Source organism: Zingiber officinale, chromosome 9B (genome assembly GCF_018446385.1).
Source record: "Zingiber officinale cultivar Zhangliang chromosome 9B, Zo_v1.1, whole genome shotgun sequence".
NCBI classification, from domain to species: domain Eukaryota; kingdom Viridiplantae; phylum Streptophyta; class Magnoliopsida; order Zingiberales; family Zingiberaceae; genus Zingiber; species Zingiber officinale.
The window spans coordinates 20,205,515-20,227,924 of NC_056003.1; the positions used below are offsets into that span (position 1 = coordinate 20,205,515).

Genomic DNA, 22,410 nt, shown 5'->3' on the forward strand with positions numbered 1-22,410 from the left:
TATTCACAATATCAATATTTATGTCTTCACGGGTTTAGCTGAGTTGGTAAGTGGCAAGTTGATTGCTACATAAAGTCTTGAATTCGAATTTCGAGATTGACAGAGTATAAATCCCTGCAACCGGTATAAACTCATTCCATCTATCACTTACCGTATTGATCCTAGGACGGATTGACAATCATTCATATTACTATGAAACTCTCAGATTAAAATCTTATTCAAAATGAAATCTCCATTCTCCTTCCTTTCTTCCTCTTTTCTATGTCACATTCCTAACACATGTTAGTTAATTTGACAAATAGCATATGTCCCTGTCTCGTTTCATATGATTAATACACAGATCAAATTTCCCCTGCTACAGAGACATCAAAGCAGCAGAGCCAGTACATAAGGAACAAGGATCCATATCAATTTCCCCTGCTACAGAGACATCACAGCAAGCAGAACCAGTACATAAGGAACGAGGATCCATATCAATCTCTCAATCCTCTCTATAAATATAATACTGAGAAAGGGAGGAGGACATCGAGTGGGAATTAGAAGCTAATGGAGGAGCAGTACAACAAAAGTCTGTTCGTGTGGGACAGACGACCTCCCCTTGCAGCAGCGTCGAGTGGGCCAACGACGGAGGAGCTCCGGCGAGGGCCATGGACTGTGGACGAAGACCTCCTCCTCGTCAACTACGTCGCCCAACACGGCCAAGGCCGGTGGAATGCCCTCGCCCTCTCTGCAGGTATAATTTATAATTACTCTTCCTTTGTTGTCGATAACAAATAAAAAAGTACTAGCTAGCAAACCTCACTGTTTTGAGATGGAACAGGCCTGAAACGAACCGGAAAGAGCTGCAGATTCCGATGGCTCAACTATCTCCGGCCGAATGTTCGCCGCGGAAACATCACGCCAGAGGAACAACTCATTATCGTCGAACTCCATTCTCAGTGGGGAAACAGGTAATTGAACTGATCGAGATGGAGGAGATTTTCAAAGCTTTTTGAGACTAGTTTTTTGAGGAATTGAATGAAAACAAATCACTTGTTTATCTTCTTAATTACATTAATTTTCATTCACAAGTAGACCAACCGAGTGAATATAGAAGATCTTTATCGGAAAATTAAATATGCAAGAGTCTGTTTCATCCTGGTAAAACTACGAGTGTGATTTGATGGTTCAACCACTACAGGTGGTCGAAGATCGCACGATTCCTCCCCGGAAGGACCGACAACGAGATCAAGAATTACTGGAGGACGCGGGTGAAGAAGCACGTGAAGCAGCTCCGCTGCGACGCCAGTAGCAGAGCGTTTAAGGACGCAATGCGCTGTCTGTGCATGCAGGCCGCTTCTTCCGCCGCTTCTTCCACCTCCGCCGACCTCCTTGCCAATCCTTGGACGCCGGCGACTGAGACGGGGTCGACGATGGTGAACATTGGTTCTAGCTCGGAGGAGTATTACTTTTCCTCGGCGCCGCCCAACCTCCTCGCCAATCCTTGGACGCCGGCGACTGAGATGGGGACGACGATGGTGAACATTGCTTCTAGCTCCAAGGAGTATTACTTTTCCCCGGCGCCGCCCCAGCAGTTGTCTTCGCTAGGCACCGATATCGGCTGGGAGGAGAAGATCGGCGCCGGCGGCATCGACGCCTTTTTCGGCGGAGGGGATGAGTGGACGGAGTGCCACGTGGATTTCCCCGGAAGCACAGACGTCGGAGGGGGGGGACTGGCCGTGGAGGGACATCCAAATCATTTAAATAATTTAATTTTTAATCTGAAAATTTCCAATTTGTTGGGAGAATTATAAATATTTTTGTCAAACATTAATATTAATCTAGGATAAAAATATTTTCCCATTGTTTTATTATTATTATTATTTTTTGTCATGTTCAACGTGCACAAAAAAACACATCCATTGGTTTTACAGGACTACAACAATAATGATTTTTCTGCACACATTCAGATGAGTCCATCGGTCATCAGAGACCAAGAATCAGGGAAAAAGTTCCTAGGGCAGGTCCTCCGATACTCAAGTCAGGTACTTTTTCCCCATAAATCGCAGAGAAAGGTCAAAAAGTAAATGACTAGTGAGAAATGACGAGTGAGCGTACCTGCATAAGGGACAAGACATCCCTTTTTATACTGCAACGAAGATTCCTGGGTCTGACCGATGTCAAAGAATGTCGGCTGTCAAACTTTGTCTGGCGGTGGTTGACACGTGGCTTTTTCTAATAGGCTGGCTACCAAACCGAAGGTGTATTGAGCTCCGACTGTTAGCATATTCCCTGACACCTTGATGATTCCCTCTGACAAGCGGTTACGATTTCTCGGCTAATTTGTCCTGTAGCGTTTGACCGATCCGAGATCTGGACTCACCCTGCTTTTATATACTGTTACCCTCGACTTGTATGTCCCGATCTATGTTAAGTTTTTACCCATATCTGTCTTTGTCATCTGCTATCTCCGATCTGCATTTCAGGTCTGTATCCAGCCTTACTCTTTGGGTTGGATGTCCTGACCTGCGCACTGGGTCTGTAAGAAGACCTCTGCTCCTTAGATCAAATGTTCTGACCTGCACGCTGCATCTGTCCGCCGACCCACATCTGTCTGCTGTTATCCAAGGCATGAACATCCCGACCTGCACTCGGGGTCTATCCACCGACCCATATCTATCTGCTGTTATCCAAGGCATGAATGTCCCGACCTGCGCGCTGGGTCTGTCCGCCGACCCACATCTGTCTGCTGTTATCCAAAGCATGAACATCTCGACTTGCACGCGGGGTCTGTCCACCGACCCACATCTATATGCTGTTATCCAAGGTATGAACATCCCGACCTGCACGCGGGGTCTATCCATCGACCCACATCTATCTGCTGTTATCCAAGGCATGAATGTCCCGCCCTGCATGCTGGGTCTGTCCGCCGACCCACTTCTATCTGCTGTTATTCAAGGCTGAACATCCCGACCTGCACGCGGGGTCTGTTCACCGACTCACATCTATATGCTGTTATCCAAGGCATGAACGTCCCGACCTGCACACTGGGTCTGTCCGCCGACCCACTTCTATCTGCTGTTATCCAAGGCATGAACGTCCCGACCTGCACGCTGGGTCTGTCTGCCGACCTATATCTATCTGTTGTGACTTTGACTTTGGACACGTCAGCTGGACTTTTGACCTTCCTGCTGTCTTCATCAGCTTGACTGCTGACAGCCCACGAAGGCTCGATTTTTGACCTTCTTATCATCCACATCAGCTTGACTGCTGACCCACCACGGAGGCTTGACTTTTGTCCTTCTTGTCCTCCAGGTCAGCCTGACTTCTGACCCGCCACGGAGGCTTGACTTTTGACCTTCCTATGGCTTTGACTCGTAATCACATCATCCTATTGACCCCTCAAAATACACACCGTATCAATAGTCAAAGTAGTACGAGAATTAATATTTTTAACATGGAAATAATTTTTTTTAAAAAAATAAATAAAAATAAAAATATTAATTATTTTGAATAAAATAAAATTACTGTCAACTTTGTGAAACAAAGTTATGTCATTTAATAATATTTTCTTCCATTTAAAATGGCAAATGTTTTATTGGAATTTTTTCAAAGTAATCCACAAATTGTTTTTTCAAAAAATGATTTATTGTAAAAACACTTTTGATGATTTTTTAAAATATATTTTGGACTATGACTCCTTTATGTTTTTTATAATCTAAGTTTTTAATTTTTTTTAATCGATTAATTTTAAAAATGATCATTCTAATCCTATAAAAAATTTTCAATTAAAATAAGTCAGAAAATGTTCATAAAATTCCATCCAAATGACCAGTATCATGCACTGCACCGTAATTAAAATTAAAATTTTAGATTTTTTTAGTTATTTAGAAAGCCTAATCATTATATCATTATTATCATTATTACTAGGAGTGACCAATTTTTTTGATAGCATAGTCTAGTTATTTTTATTAAAATTATCTATCTTAATAATATTGCACTTGTTAAAAATATATGACAATATTTTATGTTTTAATATCGCATCACCCGCATCACTTTGAGGAGACTACATTTGTTTGAGGAGACTACATTTGTTAAAAACATGAGATGTGATAGTGTCTAGGAATCTAAATATACTTTAGGATCAACAATGTAGAATCATTAAAAAATGAATAATACTATTAATCTTGATGGCTTTTAATAGCTAAATACTTTTATATATATATATATATATATATATTATTTTTCCAAAAAAAAAAAAACTTAATTCACTTTCCTTATGACAATATATATAAATACCATCTATATATTTTTCATAAATATAATAAAATCTGGTTCCATGAGTTAGGCCAATTAATATTTATATATATGGTTATTTTAATAAGTCTTGAGAGGAGCGCTCATAATAAATGGTCCATCAACCCAACTTTTATCCGTTAACTCGTTAAAATTATGATTTGATCCTTAAATACATAGAAAACTAAAAGACACTATGTTGCTAGCCCCGAAGACACGTATATTCCAAACATAAAGCGTGTTGGACTAAATTTCTAGTGACATTGTTTCTATTTATTAATCATTGCTCACATGCGTTGTATGTATAATATAATGTATAAATACGTATAAATTAGTGCCCCAAATTTATAAATTGAACTTACTATGGATGCACCAAACCCAAGTAATAGTGTAACGCAAGGGTGATATTAATACTCGAGAACTCCAACAACAAGATATTATAATAAACTCTTCCTTATAAAAATTTAATTTAATTTTTTATATAAAATATTAAATTGATAATAACATATAATATATTTGATTTTGATTTTAGCCAAAATGCCAAGAAACGTATGCTTTCTAAGGTCGTAGGCCTAAACTATTTATAGAAATTTTTCTGCTCACGTTATTACTGCCAATCCTAAAATGAGAACATAATTTAATTTTGAGATTCATCAAAATTAATTATTAATGAGTCTATATTCTTAATTAAATAGTAAAATACAGTGATTACCATGAATTAATTTCATTTACATCTCTTCCATCGAAGCAATATAAAATCTTCTTTATTTGTTTATCTAAAAATACTCTAAATGATATACGTATACATTAGTTTGTGATTGTGAAAAATATAAAAATGTGACTATTTATATTTAATTTTTTTTAGCTCATGTGATGCCAAATATTTGTTGAATAGCAATGTAAAAAATAAAATTGATTAATTAGGTGGGTAACATAAGCTAGAAAGAAATAAAAATGATTAATTTGGTAGACCATCACCCATACACCATTCAAGAGGAGGAGAGGAATATAGTAGAAGATCAAGAGGTCTTTAAGCTACAAAGAAAGGCATAACTAGTTAATTGTTTCCGCTGTGTACTAGTTTATTTTTCCTTTGTATGGATCCTGAAGTACCAACACAAGAAGCTAGCGATCTTGTACTTTGATTGAGATCTCTGTAGTTTAACCTAGGGTTTACTGTAAGGAGTTTAAATATTCAATTTCTTTGAAAGACTTTGACTAGGAAGTGGTAGATGATCACATACCCAAGAAGGCCGAGTACCTCGCCAACGACCTGGAAGCCAATCCTTGAAATAGATATTTAATCAACTTCTGTAATATGGTTTAACTTCTGATGAACACATGGGTTGAACTTGGATTAATAATGTTAAGTTTCGTTTGCAATCCAAGTTTAACTTCTGAAAAGCACATGAGTTGCTAGTAAAAGTTCTGTGCTTGTACAAATTTTTATACAGGGGAAACAGAATGAAATTCCGAGTATTGCTAACAATTGTATATTAGAAGGTTCTAATCTATAATATATCAATTGGTTGAATTGATAAGTGAGATATTGTAGAGAACGCTACTTTAAACTATTCCTAGTCAAGTATTAATATAAGGACAATATTAATGCGTTAAGACTAACATGTAGGTCAACGGATAACTTAATCTCACAAGTTATGGATATGAGCTATCAGGTTGATACATGGGTATATATTAGAAAATATGTGCTGAATTGACCCGCCATAAGATGTTTCATGGATCGTTATATGAGTGTCATAAACATTCTCATGTGACTATTGGTATGAATAGTCCTTAGACCTGAAATCACTACAGTTCCCTACATCAGGAGTTGTATACTTTGGTATCGTCAAACGTCATCTGTAACAGGATGTACTATAAAGTTGATCACTGGGTATGCAATAAATTATGCGGAGGGATGTGAGTGATGTAGATGAGATCTATCCCTTCCATATGACGAAAGAGATATCTGTGGGTCCCTTGATTAGTAGGACACAATAATATATGGTCATACTCAGATGAGTCAATATGAGATATTGAGCTTATTTGTTTAGTGTGTCTACTTAGAGATCAAGAAATACAAAGATTGATAAGAAGATGACACGGTCTATGCCTAATTGATCAATCTAGATATCAAGGATAGAGGGACTGAGTCTTACAAGATAATAGCCACGAATAGGTTAGATCGGATCTCGACTTTCCTATCACTTGGGTAGCAATGATGCATTGCTAGATACCACTCATTACTTATGTATCGTAAATGTTGATTTGGATACATTGACAACGTTACAAGAGCCTACTGGGTCACACACAAAGAACATATTAGTTTGGAGATGAGTATTTTAGTTTGACTAAAATACTAAGGATATTAAGAATAATGGGTAAATCCAAAGTGTTGGTGTCATCTTAGTAGTGATTGGCACTAGTGCTAGCGGGAGATTGTTAGTAATTCGCCCTGAGAGTCAATCATGAGATGATTAGGTCTTTTGGGTTACTCATTGAGTTAGACTCAAATGAACCCACTCATTGAATTGAGTCCAATCCGAATTAGACACATTGAATTAATGGGTTAGAGTTAATGGGTTAGACTTATTGGGTTATTGAATTAATGGTTAATCCAATATAATAAGCTAACCCATTAAGAGGAATACAAAGAGACAAAAACCCTTGATATTCATGGGATGAATATAAATAGGTTTTGTCATGAATTTTTCAAGAGTAGATGAGAATGTGATGAGAAAAGTGACTCTTGATCTTCCCTCTTCTTCCTCCTCCTTCCTCCTTGGCCGAATCTTCAAGGTTGGCCGTACCATTTTTCTTGCTAGCACAAGAATATGGTTATTCTCTGAATGCTTTGTTTGTATGACAAACGAAGGATGTGTTCGTGTGGATACCGTAGAGGCACAGACGTTTGATTGCGTTGAGATCTACATCCAAAAGAAAGGTTGCTGTCGGGATTGCGAAGGGCACGCAACAAAGGTATACCTCTCATGTAAAACTTAGTATATGATTGTTTTCTCCTTCGCATGGATCTTCTGGAGAAGATCTAGTTAATTTTCCACTGCGCTTAAGTGTGTTTAGCGCGCTAGATCCCTACATATTAATATAATAAATTTAAGTTGTTCTTGCTTGATACGGAAAAGATCCCACCCACCACATTTAAACGTGTTCTTTGGTTTAAATAGTTTTCTTAGAAAATAAAATTTAAAAGGTCAAAAATGCAAATAAAATAAATTTTTGAACAGATTAATTTTTTTAAAGATGACTAATAAATAAATAAATTTATTTTATTTAAAAAAATTCTAAAAATTTAAAATAAAAATGATAGAATTTTTATATAGCAAATTAGACTTGAGTTTGTCTTGTCTTCTATTGAAGAAATCCATGGCAAATAAGTATTTTTCTTTTTTGGAGGAGAGAATTTTAGCTTACCTCTTTTTGTTTCGTTTTTTTTGCATCCTTAATCTAAAAAATTAAAAAGGGAGGTTTTTTTTTTTTAAAAAAAAAATGCAATATAAAAGTTTACCCTTGCGATTTTTTTTTTTTTTTTGAGAGCCGCCTATTTAACTTATATGGAGATTTCATTAATTAATTTTCATCACAAAGCTAAAATTTGCACATACAAACAATTTAATTTTCTTATTGCCTCTTTGCTTGTCATCAGTTTAGTCAAATATTCTAGATGACTCCCATGTTAATAGATTTCATTTGTTCTTTTTTTTTGACTGAATGAAATGAGGTCCCAACAAAGAACTTAAAAACATGTTTAAAATCAAAAACATATTTCACACCTTTACAAGCTCAATTCAAATTCTAAACAAATGGCCTTTGATGTGAAGAGATTAATAGTTATGTTATATCGCATGTTGTTGACATAAACACGTTAATCTCGCGAATTAATTGGTCAACGTTTAATATAAGTCATGCACTACCTCCGCATGGTCTTGGGTACCACAAAATTATTAGAATGGAATCTTTGAAGGCAAAAAAATTATAAAAATATAAAGAAAATATTTGTCACATAAATTTTTTGCATTATGTCTGTAGGTAATTTGATTTAGTTAGAGATTGGTCACTGTCAAACTGATTGATAATTGAAAGCCAAGCCAATATAAGTCATCATCAATGTCAATCTTATCGACTATATATATATATATATATATATATATATATATATATATATATATATATATATATATATATATATATATATATATAAACAGACCATGAATTACTTGGGGCAACTACTTTGACAGTCAAGTCAAAAATCAATGGTGAGACAAAGCAAACAATAGCAACAAAGAGGAAAAGAAGATGCATAAATGTGCGTATACGTGTACCTATGCCAATGGAGAATGACTCCCTTTATAATGTCTCTCATAATCTCCGTATTAATGAGACATTATCCTACAATTAATCAATCCCGCCACATAATACCGCGTCAATCAATCACATTGGTATATAGGAGGTGTAAATATCTACATATATAACTCATGTGTTGTATCAATGGCAAAACGTGGGCTTTTGGGTAGGGAGGTTCCTTGGGCTACTAGCTGGAAGATGAGCTTCTCAAGGAATCTATTAACATATATAGCCTAACTGGGTCATAGCCATGCCCTTAAAGGGAATAGAGTTTCATAAGTGATTTAGCAAGTTAATTGTTGACTCTTTTATGACATGTCTGATCGACAGGGAAGATTGAGAGTAATGGGGTTGAGTCCCTAGTGAATCCGGTCCGAGCTTAGAATGGGGTACATATGGAACCTGTTTGATCAGCATAGCCAATCGGGAATGAGGGAACTGGATTCCTAGTAAGTCCGGTCTGAGTCAGTAATGTGGTCCATATGGAACTTGTTCGATCAGCATAGTCGATTGCGAATGTGGAATCCTCATGGAACTTATCCGATCAACAAAGTCAATCAAGAATATGGGACCTTATAGGTCAGTTGTTCAGCTTTCTTATCCACCGTAGACTTTGACCACTACCTATATGTAAATTTTTTGACGCCTTTCTTCCAGCCGGCCCTTTCCCTATCCGCAGGCTCTTTCCCTATCCACCGTATCAATATATATATTTGGATTTCAAAATTTAATTAAACTCCATTATCTTAATTTATTTTATGTTGTATTGTATATGCACTTAGAAGCATTAGACAATAGTATTAGTGCTTGGAGATGGTCTTGTAATACGATTTGGTACGGGTTATTATTGAAATTCTTTTTTAATCGTATCTTACACCGACATTATTATTATTCTAATAGATGGGCTCTTTTATTTGTCATACTTACGTTAAGATTATTTATTAGAGAGTAGAAACTATGAGAAGAATAATTTTTAGAGATCAAGCTAGCTTGGAGGATAATAGACATCCTAGATCCAGTGAGAAGGCAGACAGAGCTAAGGAATCATGGATGGTCATCGAGTTTACTAAAGTGCAAGCATGGGTCGAGCTCACTAAGGACAGCGATTGAGAGCTTTAGTTATGATGCCAATGACCTCTAGTGCAAACACAGACAAAATTGTGCCTACTCTATCACAATTCCATGATTATATAAATGACCTAGAACATTGGTTTTCTAGCTATAAAACTAGAAGAAAGATAATGGTTCAAGAGGGTGGACTAATAAGTAGTTTTTATTTATAAACTGTGACACTTAAGCTTGAAAATTATGATGGGTAGCAAGGTCAAGATAGACCAGGTTGACCAAGTTCGAGTTGACTAGAGTTAGAATTTTAATATTTGATAAATATATTAGTTGATCGAGTGAGACATTAAGTAGGTTAAGGTTGCACGAACACTCATGTTGGTATAATAGTTCTCGGATCAAAGTTAACCAGTTTGACTAAGATCGGGTTGGCTCAAGCTTGAATTTTGATGTTTGATAATATGTGAGAAAGAAGTCAAGTAAGTCAAGGGAGGAATAGATACTTGACTAGGAAAGTCCTAATTGGAGGTTAGATAACAGGAAGTCCTAGTTAGACAAAGGCAAATTCTAACTGGAGGTTAGGAAAGGTAAAGTCTTAACTGGATGTTAGACAATGAAGACACCAAATTGGAGGTTAGACAATAGAAGTCCTAGCGGGGCTAGGCAGTGAAAAATCTAAAAATACCCTGGGTTAATTTTGATGTTATCAACAAGGTTAAGTTAGGTTATGTTATATTTAATCCTTGTGTCTAAGTGTGCAGGAGCTTAGGAACACAAGAAGTCTAGCGACAGACACAGCTAGCGAAAAGGATGACACGGGAAGGGAGTCGACGGGCTCGGTGCGTCCGAAGGGCGAGTTGCTGCGGAAGAATATGCTGGCTGATAAGAATGAAGCGTGCGACATTTTTGAGGGACGAGAAGCCGGAGCGGAAGACTACTTGAGTAGAAGGCTGAAGTTGGGTTTGGGTGAGCTCAACTCTGGATAGCTAAAAAATCACCCAAGCAACAGGAGCAAAAGACCTGACAAAAGTCAACTCTGAGTTGACCTCTATCTGGGCGCCTGGACAAAGTCCAGGTGCCCGAACCACCAGGGGATTGATCAGGCGCCCTTTGTTGCGGATCAACTTTTGGTCCATGTTAGTAGCGCTCCAGTATCTTGGATAGGGTCCCGACTCCCGGACCATGATAAAATTTTATATTCGCACCGTTACGTAGCCATTGCGAGCAGATAAGGCATACAACTTGGGGCACCCAGAGCAGGTCTAGGCGTCCATAGTCGCTACATTAGCAAATGACTACTTTCGACCAATGTGCTATAAATAGAGTCCTGGTCTTTTTCATTTATATATAACACTTACTGTAATCGAATTTCTATTATGTTCTTCAAGTTCTACGCTTTCAACATCTTGTATGTGGTTTCTCCTCTTGCGTTGAAGAAGGAGTATGCTAGTTAAGCTTCACTTGCCTTGAATTAGCAACTTCCTTGGTTGCTAACCAAGTAAACACTTTTGTCTCATACTTATGTGTTATGTATTTTAGTTTTGTTTATTAAAAGTGTTTGTATTAACTTTAGTCAAAAGTTTTGAAAAGTGTATTTTTATAATTTCAGGCAATTCACCCCTCTCTTGTTGGCCTCACCGGGACCAACAAGTAGTATTAGAGTAAAGATTCTTTAGAAGGACTAATCGCCGACCAAAGCAAAAAAATTGATGGTCGGACCAAGCCTCAACTTGTTAAAGTTCGAGGAGTGTTTGCACACTAGAAATGCCGAATAGAGGTATTTCTAAGAACATATTTCAAAATTCTTTTAATAATAAAGTATGGTTTTGTACTTCCCAAGGATTAACAAGGAGAAGAGAAAGAAAAAAATCTTTGGATGAAGAAGGAACAAAGTGACTTCGTAGCCAGCGGAATACCACTTGCTAAGTGTATACCGCTTCAAGAAGTCAATTACATCAGAAGCTAAACCTCGGCCAAAGAACCCTAAGAGAAATTCCTGAAGTTCCATGAAGGCACATCGGAAGCAAAGCTTGCACGACGGGATATTCTTTGGACTAAGCTAACAAACCTCTGCTTAGAAAAAGGTGAGACGATGACTCAACTACACATGAAGATCAAGGAGTTGATCACCGGAGTAATCAATCTTAGCGAAACGGTAACCAACCAGGACTCAGTCCGTTACGTGCTCAACTCTTTTCCCAGAACTCTAGAGTGGACCTCGATTATAGATGCCTACTACATCTATAAGGACTTGGAGGTAAGTACCTTAAAAGAACTTTTTTCAAAATTAGAATTACATGAATCTAGATGTACAGGTACAAGAAATGAGTCAAGCCAGAACCTTATCAAGAAAAATCCAAGGAGCAAGCGAAAGATTCGATGCTACAATTATCATAAAGAAGGGCACATGAAGGATGACTGCCTAGAGCTCAAAATGGAGAAAGACAAAGGGCCAAAGAGAAATAAGCACAAAATTCTCAAGGCCACTTGGGATGAAAGTTCATCATCTGAATCCGAAATAGAAGCCTATGCTAGACTAGCACTGATGGCTAGTCACAAATAACCAAGCAACTCAAAAGCTAGCATCGATGAAGAGGGAGCTACATTTGAAGAAAGCAGTTGTGAAGAGGAAGAATTCAACTTCAGATCATATCTAGTAAGTGAGGTATGCCTTCTACCACTTGACTAGTTATATTTTAGTATAAAATCAATGTTCAAATCTTTTTGTAAGCTTAAAACCACGAATATAAATTTTAAAATAATTTTAGCTAAAGCATGCCCACTAGAAGAATTTGATAAAATTAAAACTGAAAATGCAAAATTGAAAGAGCAAATAGAAAATTTAAAAAATTCTACATGTTCAAATTTTACTACTTTAAATTTAAGAAATTATAAAGGGCTAAATTGATATTATAGATTCTATAAGGGTTAAAATAGAAAGTAACAAGAAAGTACATTCCAAGAAAATTTTTGATTGATTTAGTAGGTAGAAACCTATATTGGGTTCCAAAATCATGATTAGGTTAAATCTTTATGCATATTTTAATTTTAATTTACTTTAATATTTTTGTTGCATGCTTAAATTATCTAACTTTTTTAAATAAATTATTATGTATCCTTTCTATTTGAAATTAATTAGATCTTAATTTTTCTCTGAAAAAAGATTTGACCATTAATGAATTTTCTATGAATTTTTTTACCAAAATTTTAATTTTTAATATTAAAAATTCACAAAAATTCAATCTTTGAAAATATTTTTTTGTAGATATTATTTTTATTTTACATACTCAAAAAAAATAATAAAATTTTTTGAGCTCAAAATCTATTTTTAAACATTTTTTAAGAAAATATATCTCTCTGTATAAAATAATTAATTACTGCTTATATTAATTTGATTTATTCGTGAAAATTATATTACAATTCTGGATTATTGTGATTAACATTGAAAAAATTTTCAGAATTTTTCGTGAAAGAAAAATAATTTTAAAATTATTTTTATAAAAATTAGTTTTTATATAAAAAAATCAATTTTTCAAAAAATTAATTTCCACAATTCTTTTAAGTCTTAGTCACTATTTAGATTATCCTTAGAATTTTTTTTTATCTTCACCCCTAATTTTAATGTGATTAAAGGGGGAGAGAAAAGATTAAGTTTAGGGGGAGATATATTTTTTTTGTATTAATTGTTTTAATTTGCATATTAAATACTTTAATTTGCAAATATATTTACTTTACTATTTTTTGTTAACCCCTAACATAACTTGGGTTGATGTATATCAAAAAGGGAAAGATTGTAAGTATCCAGAATTAGTTTTGATGTGGTCAACCAAGTTAAGTTAGATTCTGTTGTGTTTAATCCTTATATCTAAGTGTGCAGGAGCTTAGGAATACAATAACTCGAGCGGAAGACACAACTAGCGAGAAGGATGCCACGGGAAGGGAGACGACAAGCTAGGTGTGTCCAAGCGACGTGGTGCTATGGAAGAGTATGCTGGCGGACAAGAAGGAAGCTCACGACATTTTTGAGGGACTAAAAGCTTGAGCGGAAGACTGCTCGAGTAAAAGGCTAGAGTTAGGTTCAGGTGAGTTCAACTCTGGATGGCCGAAAAATTACCCAAGCGACCGAAGTGGAAGACCAGACAAAAGTCAACTTAGAGTTGACCTTTGTCTGAGTACCTGAACCAAGTCTAGGTGCCCAGAGTCCAGGAGTCCAAAGTTGGTCCATGCGCCCAGACCACCAGGGTGCAGATCAAGCGCCCTTTGTTGTAGATAAACTTTTGGTCCACGCCACCAGCACTCCGAGTGCCTGGATAGGGTCTAGGTGTTAGACCCCGTGGTTGTTTTGATGTGATCAACCAAGTTGGTTAGGTCCTGCTTTGTGTTTGATCCCTGTGTCTGAGTGTGCAGGAGCTTAGGAGGACAGGAAGTCGAGCGGAAGGCGCAGCTAGTGAGAAGGACGGTACGGGAAGGGAGTCGACGGGCTCGGTGCGTCCGAAGGACGAGAGAGCTACAGAAGAGTACACCGGTGGACGAGAAGAACGTGTGCGGCTTTCGAGGGACGTTAAGCCGGGTTGGAAGACTGCTCGAGGAGAAGGCCGGAAACTGGATTCGGGTGAACCCTATTTCGGTTGGCCGGAATCACCCAAAAGGACGGAACTTCGGAAGTTGAAGTAAAGAAGAAAACGAGCTGGAAAGGCAGCTCAAGGTGCCTTCATCATGGCTTGAAGGCGCCTTCAAGGCTTGATGAAGGCGCCTTCATTTGGTCAAAATGACCGTTTGCGCTGCGGATAGAGTTCTATCCGCTCACTCCCTTGGAGGTGCCTTGGACCTCCGAGATAGAATTTCCAGAGGCTATATAAAGGCCCTGGAGCTAGGAATTATTAATCAATTGTTCTTTCAACTCAGTAGTTATTCCTAGCAACTTGTCTGAGCTTTCCATTGTGTAAAAGGCTTCTCCGCCTTCAGAGAAGGAGATCTTTTCAGAGCACTTTTCTTCTTCCTTAGATTAACAACCGTCTTGGTTGTATCCAAGTAAATCGCTGAGTCTGTTTCTTTGTTTATTTTACTGTTGCTTATTATTTTGAGTTGAAAGTCTTGAGGAGGGTATTTTTTTTGAAGCAATTCACCCCCCTCTTGCTGGCCTCCGCTGCACCTACAATTAGTATCAGAGCCAGACCGCCTCAGAAGGACTAACCGCCGACTGAAGCATGAAGATCAAGAAGATGGCCGGAACAAGCATTCATCCCCCGAAGTTCGATGGAGACTTCGCGACGTGGAAACGCCGGATGGAGGTATTTTTTAAAATCGACTTCGATATTTTACTAACTATGAAATATGGTTTTGAAGTTTCAAAAGACAAAGAAGAGCATCAGTGGAGCAAGAAGGAGCAAGCCGATTTTGTCGCTAATGGAAAGGCAGAGTTCCACCTGCTTAGCGTGCTGCCACCACAAGAGGTAAGTCGGATCGGAAGCTACGACTCCGCGAAAGACCTCTGGGAAAAATTCCTGGAGCTTCACGAAGGTACATCCGAAGCGAAGCTTACAAGACGCGATATACTCTGGACTCAACTTACGAACATCCGGATGAACCAAGGCGAGAAGGTAGCACAACTCCAAGCAAGGATTAAGGAGCTAAAAACTCAACTAAGCAACCTTGGAGAAGAAGTAACCGGGACTCGATCCGGTACACACTCAACACCTTCCCCAGAACTCCAGAATGAGCGTCCTTAGTAGATGCATACTACATCTCTAAGGACTTCGAGGTAAGTACTTTAGAAAATTTATTTTCAACTTTTGAACTTCACGAATCTCGGATTGCAGAGCCCAATGAAGTGGAGAACATAAGTCAGAACATTGCCTTAAATGCAAGAACAAATGATTCTGACTCCGAAGCCTCGATCGACCAATCAAAAGCGACACTACTGGTAGAGCGTTTCAATAAGTTTTTTAATTCTAATAAATTTAGATCGCAGACAAAGAGGCATGAGCGAAAGAGAAGAACGGTTCATTGCTACAACTGCAACGAAGAAGGGCACATCAAAGATGACTGCCCAAAATTGAAGAAAAAGGGAAGAGTAAAGGAAAAACGACAATCTTCCTCCAAACAGAAGTACCTGAAGGCCACTTGGTCAGATTCGTCTTCTTCCGAATCAGACGTTGAAGCCTTCTCGGGGTTAGCGCTAATGGCTAACCATCAGCTGGAAGAAGAGTCAAGCTCAAAGATGAGCATAGATGAAGGGGAGGAACATCAGAGGAAGAAAGCTGCAGTGAAGGGGGAGCATCACCAAGTCAGGTAAGTAAGGTACGTAATCTAACCCCGACTCAGTCCTTTCAATTTATTAAGTCTCTTTCTAAAGATTTATTCAAATTAGAAAAAGAGAATGCTGATTTAAATAGAATTTTAGATAAATTAAAATCAGAAAATGATAATTTAAAATTAGAAATTGAAAATTTGAAAACTGATGCATGTTTTAAAACAAATATTTTTCAAAAGTCAAAACTTAGGATTTATGAAAATTTAAACTGGTATGTTAAACATCATCAAGGTCAACTTAGGAAAATACCTAAGAATTATATACCCCCTAAGTTTCTGATTAATCCAGTAGGAAGGAACCTCTATTGGGTTCCAAAAGCTTTATTAGACTAAGTTTCCTTTATTATTAAAGCTTCCAGCAAGAAAATTAAACGTTAAAATTTCTCTATGAGGCTTTGTCTAAGGAAGTGGTTGTTGCTCCAATAACAAAGAAGGCCTAGTGCCTCGCCACGACCTGGAAGCTGAAATATTGAAATAAAATATTTAATTAACTTTCTGAAAAAGCATTAAACAAGAATTAAATAATGTTTTGAAAGTTTTTCAAATATTGTCTTTGAAAATCTTCAATAATTTTACTTAGAATTTTGTTAACGTCATTTTACTTAGAATTTTTTTTCAAAATTCTAAAAATTCATTTTGCTCAGAAATGTTTTTAACTTAAGAATTTGCTAAATATTTTTTTTAAATAAATATTATATTCTCTTATTATTACCCCATTTTTGCTGTGATCAAAGGGGGAGAGAAACGTACAAGTTTAGGGGGAGAGAATTTTTTTCAAAAACTCCGAGTTTTAAAAATATTTTTGAAAAATTATATTTAAACTCTTAATTAAATAGTTGAAATTTATTTTAATTGCAAATTTATGCTTTAAAATGTTAGTTTAGTAATTTCTTTAAAATTACTATTTGTCTATTTTTACCCTAACTTGAACTTGGGTTGATGCACATCAAAAATGGGGAGATTGTTAGACCCCGTGGTTGTTTTTGTTGGACCGTTGGGCCGGCTGGAAGAGGGTTGTTGGATAGTCCTGTAAACACAAAAAGCAAACAACAACCTTCCTCGAACTCTTTAAGCTAACACTTGCATAAATAAAGCAGAGCAAATAAATAAAGCATTAAAAAGACGAGACACAAAAGGTTTACTTGGTTACAACCGATGTGGTTGTTAATCCAAGGAAGATTAAGCTCACTTAAAAACTCCTTCAGGCGGAGAAGCCTTGTACAGCGTTGAAGTGCAGAAAACAGAAGCTCAACTCTAGACTAAAGCTTACAAGCGTTGGAATTACAATTCAGAGTTCGTTATAAAGCTTCTGGACCAAGGCTATATTTATAGCCTTGGTCGAGGCGCCTAGAAGGGTTCCGGGCGCCTTGGGGGGGGATAAAACTTATCCCCCAACGTTAAGATGGAGAAAGACTCGATCTGGTCAACTTTACTGCTCAGGGCGCCCCGGAGGGTTCCGGGCGCCCCGGAGGGTTCCGGGCGCCCCGGAGGGCTCCGGGCGCCCTGGACTGCTCCGGGCGCCCCGGAGCCCAAAGTCAACAGTTGTTGACTCATCCGGGACTTCTTCTCTGGTTCAGTCCCGCCTCGGTCCGGTTCTTCTCCTCCGGATCCGCTTGCTTGGGTGATCTCTGTCATCCGGAAAAGGGCTCACCCGAACCCAACTTCCGATCTTCTCGAGCAGGCTTCCCTCCGGCTTCTCGTCCCTTGGAATCGCTGCGTGCTTCCTTCTCGTCCACCGGCCTACTCATCCGCAGTCTTCGTCCCTCGGACGCACCGCGTGCCGTCCTTCTCGCTAGCTGCGTCTCTTGCTCCCCGAGCAATCTTCCGCTCCGGCTTTCGTCCCTCGGAACCACCGCACGCTTCCTTCTCGTCCACCGGGGTACTCTTTCGCAGCACCTCGTCCCTCGGACTGCCATCCTTCTCGCTAGCTGCGTCTTCCGCTCGACTACCTGTGTTCCTAAGCTCCTGCACACTTTGACACAAGGTTAGAAACACACAGGACCTAACTTGTTGATCACACCAAAACAACCTTGGGGTTCCAACAATCTCCCCCTTTTTGGTGTGATCAACCCAAGTTAAGCTAGGGTTAAAAATAGACATACAATAAAATAATTTATTGCAATAACATGCAACATGATAGAAAAAATTAAATTTCAAAAATTCCAAATTTTTTTCAATTTTCTACCTGCCCCTAGACTTATACTTTCCCTTCTCCCCATTGATCACAATAAAAATGGGGTTTCAAGAAAAATAATCTAAGGGTTTGACACTTAGAAAAATTATAGGAATCTATTTCAATGGTTTTCCGAGAAAGAATATTTCCAAGCTAAGAGAAAAAAAATTCTAAGTCAAAGAATAACTTTTGAAAAATTTCTAAGTTTTCACCATAAAAAATCTTTCTAAGCCCAAAAATTTATTTTATAATAATACTTATATCAGAAAATTTTAAATTTCCATTTCAATTTTTCATAACTTCTTAAATCACAATTTTTCAGATTTAAGGCAACAAATATTAAACATGCTAAAAATTTTATTCGATCTTTTAACACGTCATTTTCTGTTATTTTTTTATTTTTTATTTCACAAAAATATTTCAATAACTTAAATTCTAACTTGATAAAAATTTTCGACAATATAATTTGTAAAGCTTCTTTCGGCAATGTGCAAAATTCGTTTGAAGAAATATTTTGTAATTTGCAAGAATTTTTTAACAAAAATTCTAATTTGCAGGAATCTATTAATAACAGATTTCTTAATCTGAAAAACTTTTTCGAGAACTCAATTTTTAATTCGCAAAACTTTTTCGAGAAGGTAATTTGTAATTTGAAAAAATATTCGAAGGAAGTTTTCGACAATTTTTCTGATTTGTAAAATTCTTTTGACAAAATAATTTGTGATTCGTAAGAATCTTTTGTCAAAGCATTTTGCGATTTGAAGAATTCTTTCGATGAGTTAATTACTTGTTCAGAAGGTGGAGACCATACCTGACTTACCTTGTCAGTAGTTGATTCTCCCCCTATCGAGTTGCTTTCTTCCGAAGTCTCTCCCCCTTCATCGATGCTCATCTGGGATGAGCTTGTAGCTTCGGGATGTACTTCGACTGTTGGGGTTGTCTCGGTAATTTCTTCCGTCTCGGATTCTTCTGATGATGGCTCGATGTCTATTGAGGGGACGACTTCAACAGGTTCTTCGTAGAGTTTTAAGAACTTTTCCCAAAGTTCTTTTGCGCTTTTATATTCTCCGACTCTGTTGAAATCTTTATTTGGTATCGCGCTTAGAATGTGAAACTCTGTCCGACCGTTTGCCATAAACTCGTCGCGTTGCTTCTCGTTCCAGAGGCGTATGTCGATCTTTTCTCCGTTTGCTTTCTTTGGTGCTTCATAACTAGATTTCATTATTAAAGAAATACAAATATCAGAGTTAAGAAATACCTTCATTTGTTGCTTCCAAGAAGCAAGCTCCCCCATGAATGCTGGTGGGTAGTCGCAAGCTCCGGCCATTGTTTTGTTGTTTCAGACGGTGGTTAGTCCTTTTGAGGCGTCTCGGCTCTAATACCACTTGTTGGATTGTTGGGTCGGCTGGAAGAGGGTTGTTGGATAGTCCTGTAAACACAAAAAGCAAACAACAACCTTCCTCGAACTCTTTAAGCTAATGCTAGCATAAATAAAGCAGAGCAAATAAATAAAGCATTAAAAAGATGAGACACAAAAGGTTTACTTGGTTACAACCGATGTGGTTGTTAATCCAAGGAAGATTAAGCTCACTTAAAAACTCCTTCAGGCGGAGAAGCCTCGTACAGCGTTGAAGTGCAGAAAATAGAAGCTCAACTCTAGACTAAAGCTTACAAGCGTTGGAATTACAATTCAGAGTTCGTTATAAAGCTTCTGGACCAAGGCTATATTTATAGCCTTGGTCGGGGCGCCTGGAAGGGTTCCGGGCGCCTTGGGGGGGGGGATAAAACTTATCCCCCAACGTTCAGATGGAGAAAGACTCGATCTGGTCAACTTTACTGCTCAGGGCACCCCGGAGGGCTCTGGGCGCCCCGGAGCCCAAAGTCAACAGTTGTTGACTTTTTTGTCCGGGACTTCTTCTCTGGTTCAGTCCCGCCTCGGTCCGGTTCTTCTCCTCCGGATCCGCTTGCTTGGGTGATCTCTGCCATCCGGAAAAGGGCTCACCCGAACCTAACTTCCGATCTTCTCGAGCAGGCTTCCCTCCGGCTTCTCGTCCCTCGGAAGCGCTGCGTACTTCCATCTCGTCCGCCGGCGTACTCATCCGTAGTCTTCGTCCCTCGGACGCACCGCGTGCCGTCCTTCTCGCTAGCTGCGTCTCTTGCTCCCCGAGCAATCTTCCGCTCCGGCTTTCGTCCCTCGGAACCACCGCATTCTTCCTTCTCATCCACCGGGGTACTCTTCCACAGCACCTCGTCCCTCGGACTGCCGTCCTTCTCGCTAGCTGCGTCTTTCGCTCGACTACCTGTGTTCCTAAGCTCCTGCACACTTAGACACAAGGTTAGAAACACACAGGACCTAACTTAACTTGTTGATTACACCAAAACAACCTTGGGGTTCCAACAGTTTTGATGTGATCAACCAAGTTGGTTAGGTCTTGCTTTGTGTTTGATCCCTGTGTCTGAGTGTGCAGGAAGAAGTCGAGCGGAAGACACTGCTAGCGAGAAGGACGGCATGGGAAGGGAGCCGACGGGCTCGGTACGTCTGAAGGACAAGAGAGTTGCGGAAGAGTACACCGGTGGGTAGAAGAATGTGCGCGGTGTTCGAGGGACGTTAAGCCGGGTTGGAAGACTGCTCGAGAAGAAGGCCGAAAACTGGGTTCGGGTGAGCCCTGTTAGAGTGTATACTGAAAGCCTAAGCTTTTGTAAATATTTATTTTGAATAAAGAATCACATTTGGTCAAATTGTCTACATTTAGTTGTAGTTGTTCAATTAATTTATATTGTAGATAACATAGTATGTGGTGCCACATACAGAAGATGATGTTATCAATACCTTATAAATTATAAACAGTAGCTCAAGACCAAAATGGAAAGGAACAAACCATTGGAAGATCGTAGTTTAATTAGGAATTAGTTTATCTTGACTATATAATTACACTAGTACACTTAGAGTGTATTGAGTAGGACCATAAGAGGTCGTTTCTTTTATACTGAGTTTATAAATGAACAAATACCTCAGTTATTATGGAAGTGTGTGCTCTTAATCCTAATATAATAACAAGCACATATATTTGATATTTATTTCTTTAATTTATCAATGGGTGAGATTTAGTTCGATGAATCAATAAGCCCGATAAGTTGGGAAATGATATCACTTATAGTGTGTGTTGTTGATTATAGAAGGAAACTGTGTCCTAGTAATCTATGTTGATACTGTCCCCAAGATGAGCTCATAAAGATTGTCATGTTAAACCCTGCAGGTGGACTTAGTCCGACATGACGATAAGGTTGAGTGGTATTATTCTTGGATGAAGATATTAATTAAATGAGTTGTCAGTAACTCACTTAATTAGTGGACATTTGACATCTTAAACACAGGGAGACTAACACACTCATAATAAGAAGGAGCCCAAAAATATAATTTGGGATTGGTGCGGTAGTTCAATAATAGTTCTCTAGTGGAATGAATTATTATTGATAAAATTAAGTTTGTGTTCGGGGCGAACACGGGATGCTTAATTTTATTGGGAGACCAAAACCAATTCCTCCTCTCGGTCCCTATCGTAGCCTCTTATTTATAGAGTACTATACCCACCTATACCCACCTTCATACCCATGATAAGGGGGCCGACCAAGCTAGCTTGTGGATCAAGCTAGGGCCGGCCAAGCCTTGATTCATGGGTGGTCGGCCCTAGCTTGAACCCAAGCTTAGGTGGCTGGCCCCCATTAAATTTAAAATAATTTTAATTTTAAAATTTTCTTATGTGGAAGATATAATTTATTGGAGAGAATTAAAATTAAAATATCTCTTCTACAAAAGATTAAGAAAAGAGATTAGATCTCTTTCCTTATTTGTAGATAGAAAAGATATTTTATTTTTTCTCTTTGTAAATTATTCACATGTTGAAAAATTAAAATTATAGAAATTTCTTTTTATCAACCATGAAGGGATTTTAAAGGGAAATTTTATTTTTTAAAATTTCCGAAGACAAATAAGGAATTTTTAATTGTTGATTAAAAATTGTCTTGTTTGCTCTCCATGAGGTGGCCGACCATGATGAATTGATTAGGAAATTTTATTTAATTTTTCTTAATTAATTGTTGTCAAGAAAAGTTAAGGAAATTTTATTGTAATTAAATTTCCTTATTTGCCAAAGCTAAGGAATATAAAAGAGGGGGTTGGGGTGCCTTCATGAGATATAACCTCTATTATTCTCTCCCTCTTT

At 38.0% G+C, this 22,410-nt stretch overlaps 1 protein-coding gene across 1 annotated transcript; it reads left to right on the top strand.

Moving 5' to 3' along the window:
• The first annotated feature begins 453 nt into the window (after positions 1–453).
• LOC122025274 (MYB-like transcription factor EOBI) lies at positions 454–1,802 on the top strand. Its single transcript, XM_042584052.1, has 3 exons — positions 454–733; positions 821–950; positions 1,181–1,802. Exons 1-3 carry the CDS (start codon positions 547–549, stop codon positions 1,791–1,793), a joined length of 930 nt encoding a protein of 309 aa, XP_042439986.1. The 5' UTR covers positions 454–546; the 3' UTR covers positions 1,794–1,802.
• Positions 1,803–22,410: the final 20,608 nt, after the last annotated feature.